This window comes from Empidonax traillii, unplaced genomic scaffold (assembly GCF_003031625.1).
Source record: "Empidonax traillii isolate 1590-97213 ecotype Southwest subspecies unplaced genomic scaffold, ASM303162v1 scaffold1099:size633499, whole genome shotgun sequence".
NCBI classification, from domain to species: domain Eukaryota; kingdom Metazoa; phylum Chordata; class Aves; order Passeriformes; family Tyrannidae; genus Empidonax; species Empidonax traillii.
This window is the reverse complement of record NW_020956292.1, coordinates 401,657-411,380: the sequence shown is the minus strand read 5'-3', so window position 1 is coordinate 411,380 and position 9,724 is coordinate 401,657. Positions and strand designations below refer to the sequence as shown.

The 9,724-nt window shown below is 46.2% G+C and overlaps 1 protein-coding gene across 1 annotated transcript in view; it reads right to left on the bottom strand.

Annotated features, from left to right (window-relative positions):
- The window catches only part of LRMP (lymphoid restricted membrane protein), a 38,555-nt gene that overhangs the window by 13,618 nt on the left and 15,213 nt on the right, over nucleotides 1–9,724 (bottom strand). Inside the window, exons 16-23 of the mRNA XM_027904899.1 lie at nucleotides 9,498–9,661; nucleotides 7,202–7,316; nucleotides 6,570–6,732; nucleotides 4,379–4,440; nucleotides 3,322–3,387; nucleotides 2,838–2,913; nucleotides 1,899–2,046; nucleotides 1,062–1,143 (exon numbers count right to left, since the gene is read on the bottom strand). Coding sequence (XP_027760700.1) covers nucleotides 1,062–1,143; nucleotides 1,899–2,046; nucleotides 2,838–2,913; nucleotides 3,322–3,387; nucleotides 4,379–4,440; nucleotides 6,570–6,732; nucleotides 7,202–7,316; nucleotides 9,498–9,661 — 876 coding nt within the window. The remainder of the gene's footprint in view (nucleotides 1–1,061; nucleotides 1,144–1,898; nucleotides 2,047–2,837; nucleotides 2,914–3,321; nucleotides 3,388–4,378; nucleotides 4,441–6,569; nucleotides 6,733–7,201; nucleotides 7,317–9,497; nucleotides 9,662–9,724) is intronic.

Here is a 9,724-nt window from a genome sequence, read left to right as displayed (position 1 = left end):
ATATTAAAAAATGGCAGCAAGAATGGAAAATGGCATTTCTGAGCCCAGCTGGAATTACAGAAGGCTCCAGAGCAATGAAGCACAGGTGCTTTAAACACCTTTGCAAGGCTGTGACTTTCCAGAAGGACTGGATAAAGCAAGAACCCTTGAGATTATCCTCTTTAAGGTGACTTAAGCAGTAGCAGCACAAGCTGGGAGTTCTTCACCTGCTCTACCCCAAGCAAGCAGTGTGTTGAAACCACAGGCAGTCCCCACCACTCTTACTTTCTACCCTCACTGTGCTTTCTGCTTTGATTTGCTGCTGCAACTGGACCAAAGGCTATTATTCAACGTTATTTAGGTAATAAAGGTTATTTAGTCCCACAGGTTATCACAGAAACCACTGACCACTATTCTTCCATCACCACCACCATCACTGGAGCCCGAAAAGCTCTTTGTGGCAGAGCTGAGGTCTGGATTTCAACAGTGAGCAGCACCATGGCACAACTGGGTGTGCTGAGCTGCAGCTCATCTTGCTGTTGCCACGAGAAAAACTGACTGACAGCTCAAGCTGTAGAGGCAGAATTGGAGACAGCAGTGAAGGCATAGCTGAAGAAAAGCTTTCCTACAGCAAAGATGGCATTTCCCTGCTGTTGACATGGTGGCCGTGGGAGAAAGTGCAAAGAAAGGCAGCATCTCCCAACTAAAGCACCCCGTGGCTCCCTGCAGGTGGATAGAAAGAGAAAGCACTCAGGGCTTCCCTGGCATAACCAAGTACTACTGCAAAACCAGCACTGTCTCAAGCCCTGAAACCACATTTAAAATACTCCTCAGCTAAAAGAATGACCCAGTTGCACATGAGAACATCAAGACATGTAGATCCATAACCATACAGTATTCCAGAAGTGCGCCCAAAAAGGAGGAATTACCCCCACACAGCACCCTGCTGGTTGATGACAGCTCCTTTCACCTTGCAGCAGTGCTGATTTCTAACTGATCAACCTGGACCTGGGCCTGAGTAAGGCACTGAAATGCCTGAACCCGTTCAAAACCACATCTAGGGCATCAGAGACAGCACTTACCTCAGTAAGTGAAGAGTCCATCATTGTAATGGAAACAGGAAGGTCTGCATCAGTGCAGTCACCAGCAGAGCATATTTTCCACCTGGCAACACACACTTTATTTGCATCTTGCCCAAACAACAGCGAGATGTGTTGCCCATTTTCCTTAAGCACATAACAACTGAAGGCACCACTGTCTGTATCGTCAGTCAGCTGATCTCTCAGAGAAAGGCAAATTCATCACCAACATCAATCCCTCCTCCCCCGAGCAGCAAGAACCACCACCAGTCCTTTTCCCAACCTCCTCCACACTGCAAAATTCTACAGAAAACCAGTGGCAAAAGCTTCAAGAGCTGCTGAGTCTTTTGCTGCAGACTGCCTGCCTCTGCACCTTCAGGAACATCCTTATCTTTTAAAATATTCACTGCAATTCCCTTCAGCTTTCATAATCTTTAGCAGTTCAAACCTCTATTTTAAAGATCTAAGGAGGCAGCTTGGTAAGCAAAGAGACCACAGAATTCCTGCTCTAAACTCTGCAAATAAACAAAACAGAGACTCCTCAAAAAAGCACCGAATGGAAGGACCAATTGTGAGGTGCATATGGAAAATAGGCAAGAATGCCTCAGTTCCCCAGCATGAAATGGAAACACCACCACTGTATTTGGCTGATTGCCAACATTTCCAGAAAAGAGTTTTAATATTTGTGGGCAGAAGCTGAGTGTTACCCCACATCACCATTAGCTGATCTCCCACTGTCCAGTATTTCCCATAAGAGAGGCCCTGCTGTTGAATTCAGCACATCCCATGGACTCCTCCACCTTTCCCCCCCGCAAAAAGAGGGTATTCTGCCATCTTTACCTGCAGGCCTCTGATGTCACATCTGATGTGGACACATGTCCCAGGGCACCCCTTCCAAAGGTGCAGCTGCCAGAGCTCTGCCTGCAAGGTTGGTCCCAGCTGTGCCCAGGGAAGTTATTTGGGCAGGAGGTTTCCAAGGTCAGAGCATCTGAGGGAGACAAGAGCAAAGAGAGGTGGTTGGTGGCAAAGTAGTTTTAGCCAAAGACTGACACACAACTAAATGTAAGTCTAAAATAAACAAGAAGGAGAACAACTAAAGAGATTTATCATAAGGTGACTTCCATCTTGGTATGAAGGTGTTACGTGGCCCCAGCATGTTTTGTAGATGGAGAATCTGCAGCACCTGAGGGCGGGCACTTTCCATCAGTCAGGTTCTAGAAACTTCCACGCTGGACAGCTTTGTGGTAGTGAATTGTGTGGCAGAGGGGGCCAGGAAATAAATGATTTTTTAAAAATATTGACACTTGCTTGGTGCCAGCTGAGAAAACCTGCCTCATTTGCTGGATCATGACCTTATAGGAAGCTGCAAGAACATTCCCAGCTGACTCCCTGGAACAGCCCTTTCAGAGCAGCAGAGAGCTCTTATGAGGAGCACTTGCAGTAAAGCAAGATCATCTTCCATTTCCCTCAGTACCACCCAGAATTAAATTTGAGCATTTATAGGCTATTAGTCTATTGTTATTACACCTATTTAGGTTTGTTATATGGAAGAAGTTGCTCACTGTGAGGGTGGGCAGGCCCTGGCACAGGTTGCCCAGAGAAGCTGTGGCTGCCCCATCCCTGGGAGTGTCCAGGGCCAGGTTGGATGGGGCTCTGAGCAACCTGGGATAGTGGAAGGTGTCCCTGCCCATGGCAGAGGGTTGGAACTGGATGATCTTATCAACTCTGCCTGTATTTCAGGAGAGAGACAGAAAAATGTCCAGCACCACCAGGTCTTACCTAGCAGAGGGGAACTGTGCCAGGACAAAAGATATGACGGTCCCTCACTCCACGGCCTTCTAGAACAATGGAGCTGCTAATTGAAAAATAAAAAGTGCTGCTGTTCAACCACACTGAATATATAAATGCCACCAGCTTCCCCCCCACCATCTGCATAATGGAATACTAAAAATTACAAATTCATCATCTGCTGCTTTTTTGTCTAGAAAAAGCTCTCATCCTCAACAGGCACAACAGGTACAAGAAGAGGGAGAATAATCCAACTTTCCACTGGCAAGAAATATGTATGGAATATACCTCTGTATACATTTAAACACATGCACGCATATATACACAGATATGGATCTCAAATTATTTTTATAGGGTGTTTAACTTGAAGTTTCTCGCAAACAAAGTTATTTATTTCCCTCAGGTCATTAAGAAAAAAAAAAAAAAGTCCAAACACTTTAGGAGGCTCAGCAATGGTTATAGAAAACACACTTACCTCCCTTTTTACAGGTTCAGCTGAGGTGGGCAGCAGACCATAGTCAGATTCTAACTCTGCACAGCACTGTTGCAGTAGAGAAAAAGTTTAAGGCAGGCAGATGCAGAAGAAAAAAAAAGAACCACAAACAAATAAAAGAAAAGGTGGAAAAGGAGAAGAGAGCCCTGCTACTGATTCTGAGCAAAACACAACTTTCTCTTTCAAGTTGAACTGTTTTCAGCTATGAGTTACAAAACTGCAACTGCAAAACTCCACAGTTGTTTCTCCCTCGCTACTTTCAGCCTTTAGTTCTGCAGACCTTCATACCCAAACCTAAGTTTTATTCACAGGCAGCTGGCCCACAGTTTTGATCCTGCTCCTCTGATGCTCCTGTCACAGCCTAGGAGACACTTCAGGATCTTCTGTTTGCCATCACAAATACCTCGTTCTTTATTCTGTGTTAAATCCAGGCTGCTCAGACCCTGAGCTGTAGCGTTCCTTACTAGAGACTGAAGTCTTTCCACAATGTCTCCCCCTCCACCCCCCTTCCAAAGTTGAAGCAAGTAATTTTATTCAAAGCAAAGCACTCCAGAGTTATGTAATTTCCAACATATTTCCACGGAGGGCCACAAAGGTAATAACTGTTTCACTGCCTATCCCAACGCCTGGATACTGGAGGAAAAAAAAAAAACAACTACCTTCCAGGGCAAGATTTTAAACGTTTGTTTTCAAGTCTGTCTGCAGAAGAGAGGACTGATTTGGGGGGCAAAAAAAGAAAAAAAATCACACAAACACATCAGGGAAGGTGCGTGAAGAACACAACCATTTGATGTGATCACCAACAATTGCTCCCCAACACCACACCTGTGAGTCCCAGCCCGTTTTTGCCAGAAGGCTGAATAAGGAAAATAACAACGTGCAGATTGGTACGTGCAACTCCCCGCATCCACGTGCAGGAGAAAAGGAGAAACCTGATGCTGCCAGGTTATTTGCAGCTCATCCCAGCTGTGGTTGTCCTTCCACCAGAGCACCTCCTGGGCAAACCTGCCTCTCCTCCTCCCACCAAACAGCGTCATACCTGACACAGCAACTCACAGAGGCTCCTCTGAAGCAGTTCCCATCTCAGCGCAATAGCAGTTGCTACGAGGAGACATTTACAAACCTGTCAGGGTTCCTCACAAATTCATAACGAGGAGCTGGATGTTGTAGATGTTGTAGAACCTTTAAATCTGACTGCAGCCCATCAGAACTCACTGTAATTTGCATTAGTCTAGTTTTGCCTGCAATAGTTTTTCCACAGGAAAGAGAAAACACCGGACACTTTCTTCCCCGTGGAAGGGGGAGGGCAATGCTTCCCAACATTATTAACACTGTGATGCCAAAGTTCCCCGTGGAAACAGATGAATTATTGCAGGAGAAGCATTTGTTGTCCTGTAGGGAAGTTTTAAAGTCGATGGGCTTTATTTAGAAATTATTTAGAAGCGCTCTCTGTTCGAGTCTGGGAATGCCAAGACCTGCCTCGAGTGAGTTCTACCTTAATTCTGTCATCTCTTTTATACCACAGTTAACATGGAGGGTGAAGGGGGGTTTTATTAGCACTTTAAACTCAGTGCCCAAGCACTGAGAGCAGCTTGGGCAGCATTTTCACTGGGTGAGGGCTGGAGCAATTAGGGGCAAAGGCACAATTAGACACCTGAAACATAGAAGGAGCTGTGCCAGGCTGACTGAGGTCGAATACCGGCTTCCTTAGCCAACAGGTTCCTTAATTTCTCACCTCTCACCATGCAGATGGGAGGAAGCAGGGGAATGGAGTGGGGAGGTACGGAGGAAACCACAGCCCAGCCCTTCAGTCAGAAGAGGAATCAGACCTGTGTGGCTTTCTGCCAACACAAAGCATTTTTATTCTTCCCCCAGTGCCAGCCTTGTTTCTCAGCCCCGTCCTTCGTAACGCTTTACAACTTCTCAGCACATCTGCCAGTTTGATTCTATTAAATCCACAGGTTTAATGTATTAAACCTAGAGAAGGTTTGCAGAGATCTCTAACTGGGGCAATTTAAAGCCAAAATCTGAGCCATTTTCAGGGTGGTGGGATTTTTTTTAGGTTGTTTGTTTGTTTGTTTTTGGAGTCACAGTGGTACCAGTCCACAAGCCTGGGTTTATCTCTCTCTTCACTTACTCTAGCTCACTCTGCAGAAGAGCTTCGTCTATTCAGAGCAGGAAAATGACACACTATTTCCACTGTTATGCCTCTTGTTGAGAACAACAACAAAAAAAATCAACTTCACGGTTCAAAAGAAGCAGAGAGCACGAAAGGAACATGAGCACACACACATGAACAGTGCCAAAATTACGGGTCACAAGTGGCTGAGCACAGTCTGGAGCTGTTCCTGCCATATCAGTGCATAGCAGTTGTGCCTCAGAGCTAAGCTAAAGGGTAGTTTTTTCCTACAAAAAAAAGTTATGTTTCCTACAAGACAAGCTGTGGTTTCACATGGAGTTGTTTACAACGTGCATATAAACGCTGAGCATCAGTAGCATCGCCTCGGGAAATTCGTGCCTGAGGCCAAACGTTCAGTGGGATAAGTCAGTGGGATTCCTCTTCTGTAAGACAAGTGATCACACTCCAGAATTTGGGGAGAAGCAGCCACTGCATTATTTAGTCCCCCAAGTTTTGGAGGTTAGTGAGTAAGAGGTAGTATGAAGCTTCCATGACTCTGTGGCAGAACTTGCACGTGTAGAACACGGTGACACAATTGCTTTCCACTGAAGAGAGCAGTCTAATGCCACAGCAGTTATTCAGAAACACAGAGCAACTACAAGCAGCAGGCAGAATGCAAAAAAACCCATTAAAATATATATCCATAAATCAGATCTGTTTGGTCCAGGAAGCTTAAGAAAGAGGGATGACTTCGCTAGGAATAAGGTGAGTTGTTCAGGTGTGGGAACAGCACCCTTGGTAAAGGAGCACCCCTGGAGTTACAAATTTTTCCTCCTCAGACTGGAGATTTTGTGTCAGGAGGTTCTGAAGCTTTAGACGAGCCCAACACCCACTCCTTGGGACCCCACCTGCTTTTCAGCCCAGGTGCCATGGCAGCAGATCTCTTAGAGGAGAAGTAGAAAGAAAGGAGAGGGGAAAAAAAAAAAAAAAAAAGGACTCCACAGAGCATTTTACCTGCAGATCAGTCCTACCCTCCCTTGCTGTACTTAAACCATAAACTATCTGCCCATGCAAGAGTGAATATGCTGGCACACTGCCAGTAGTTACTCACTTTTGTGATGTTCCACCTTTTCCTGAAGCAACTGGCAAGTGCTTGTCAAAGCTGCACTCACATCCCTGAGCCTTTGCTGCTCAGAAATGGCTTCCTCCAACTTGCTCTTCAAGGATGCTGCTTCCTCACGAGCAGAGTGAAACGCTTCGACTTGATCCTCCGCCTAAGCACAAAACAATATTTAGGGGAAAAAAGAAAGGAATTAAAAAAAAATTAAAAAAAAAAGAAATAAAGCTGCCTGGCTAAGACAAGGAGCCTCTACACAGTTCATGTAAATGAAACCAAACTGCATCTGTTCTTTCTCAGGAAGTGATAAAGCTCCCTCTGAACTTCTGCATTTTTACGTTGGGGTGGACTGTGTATGGAAGTTATTTTTGGGCTTTTTTTTCTCTTTTCTTTTTTTTCTTTTTTTTTTTTTTTTTTAAGCCACCACAAATATGCAATGCTGCCTCTTTCATCAGCAAACTGTTGTCACCACCCCCTCAAATTTTACTTCCTCTGCTGGTTCCACTTTTGCAGCGAGGCACACCATCCCGAACACGCGATTTCCTCTCCCGGGGGCAGCCGTGCGTCGTGCGCGGCCTTTGGCATCCGCCTCTTTCCTGCTCCCAAGGAACTGTGCTGCCCCTTACGTGTCTGCTGGCGTCCTTGAGCTGCTTCAGGGCTTCCCGGAGCTCTGAACCAAGGGCTTCTGCCTGGCCAGCAGTTTCTTCTTGGAGCTGTTTGACAGTTTCTAGCTCGTGTTGCCTGCGGGGTGAGAGCGCAAACCACAACCCGTTACTGACATTTCGGGGAGGTCGTGCCCAGGAGATGACACAGCCTGGCTGTTGAGACATGCATCGAGAACCACAGTCAGCTGTGACATCCTCCAGACACTGCCCAGCACCAGGGACTCAGTCCTTGCTGAGCACAATCCACAGAATCCCAGAATATGCTGAGTTGGAAAGGACCCACAGGGATCATCCAGCCCAACCCTCAGCCCTGCACAGGATCATTCCCAAGGGTCACCCCCTGTGCCCCAGAGGATCACCCAAACACTCCTGGAGCTCTGCCAGCCTTGGGGCTGTGCCCACTGCCCTGGGGAGCCTGTTCAGTGCCAACCACCCTCTGGGGGAAGAACCTTTTCCTGAGATCCAACCTGAGCCTGCCCTGACACAGCTCCAGCCATTCCCTGGGGGCTGCCCCTGGTTCTCCCAGAGCAGAGCTCAGGGCTTGCCTCTCCTCTGCCCCTCCCAAGGATGTTCTAACAGCAGTGAGGTCTCCCCTCACTCTCCTCCAGCTGAACACACCAATTCAACCCAGGCTGACACAGTTTTTCTATAGCAGGAAGGGGATGGAGGTTTTTCCCCTGGTGTCTCTCCAGCTGAACCAGTCCCAGGCAGCTGGCTACCATAATGGAAGCTTGTGAAGCAGCAAGAGGACTCAAAGAGCAAGAGATTAGTTCAGGTAAAGTTTTGCAATTGTTTTCTCATGCTTCGGGAGAAAGAGGATTGGATATAAGCCAATACCCTGGAGCTATTAATGCAGATACACAGTTTCATCGGACTCATTTCCTAGTGTTTGAGAGGGCATTTCAGCAGGCAGGTGCCATCAGAACCACGGCTCAAGCCAATGGCTTTCAAGGAAAAATTTATTTTTTCATCCCTGCAGAAAAACCCTTTGCCCATTTCTTCTCTAACTCACCTTCTACTCTTCTTTCTGTTGCTACCCCCACGAAGAATTTTGAATACAGAGAGGCACAGCTTTAAGAAACCAAGGCACCAGTATTTTTATCAGCTTTTTTCCAAGTGAAGGGAGAGCATGTGGGAGGCCCACATTAACAATGTTCAGTAGAATGTAAGTCAGGCAAGAGTGTGGCACAACTGCTCCACGTCAGCTCTTGGGGCTGCCAAAAAAACCCACCTCAAACCCAGGTAAAGGCACGCAGGCAAAAATTTACATTTAGCATAGGATAGCAGAAGTTGACACTCTGAACCAGCCTGGCTTCCACAGAGACAACAAAATACAGATCAGTTTTTCTGGCAGAAACCAGACTATCTATTTTTCAGAATGTCTGAGGAAAGGAGGGAGCAGACAGAGGTTTGTACCTGCTGTCATTTGCTGCTCCAACTGACAGAGAGCAGGTTTAGATTGGATAGTGGGAAGAAGTTCTTTACTGAGGGTGGGGAGGCCCTGGCACAGGTTGCCCAGAGAAGCTGTGGCTGCCCCATCCCTGGAAGTGTCCAAGGCCAGTTTGGATGGGGCTCTGAGCAACCTGGGCTAGTGGAAGGTGTCCCTGCCCATGGCAGGGGGTGAAATGAGATGATCTTTAATGTCCCTTCCAACCCAAATTGTTCTGTGATTCTATTTGTAACATCAAAAATCATATCAGGAACCATGTGCCAATAAACTTAAATTTGAAGTTTCATTTTTATATTTAATTATATAAGCAACTGAAGCTTTGGGAAACCGAGACATCACATTGCCTGGGCCCAGCAATTACATCCCAAAGCAATAATACCTGCAGGGCACATATTTTACAGATCTGCTTCACACAAACCCAGCAGTTTATTTAAAGGTTGCACCTGCTGGATAGGCAGGGCCCTCTTGCTTTAACTCCTCAGTCTGTGGTCTCCCTGGTGTTTTCAAAGACATCTCCAAGATCATATGTCAGTTGATACATAAACCTTAACTCCCACATAGTGTAAACGTTATGCTAAAACCAAATCCACTCTCCAAAACAAGTGGAAAAAAAAAAAGAAGTCGTGAGAATTCACAAAACTTTGTTTCACAAGACAAAAAAAAACCCAAACCCCAAAGAGTCCAAGCAAAAAGCCCAAACAAACAAAAAGAAAACAAACCACCCCAAAACAAAATAAAAAACAGCTCCAAAGCTTCCCCCCCCCCAAAAAAAAAAAAAAAACAAACACACAGGCTTTGAAGGGGTACCTGGCAGAGAGCTCTTTCCTTAGGTGGAGTTGTTCTGTTCTGGTTCTCCTCAGGTTCCCTGCCATTCGAACAAAATCCTTGTCTAAGCTCTCCTTGCATTTTTCCAAGAGCTGAAGTTTCTGGATCCAAACATGTCTTTTTTCTCTTAGCTCTTGCTTGAGAACCTGTGGGATTTTGAGACAAGAATTGCCATGTGGTAGGAGGAGGAAGAGAGACAGGGAGTCAAC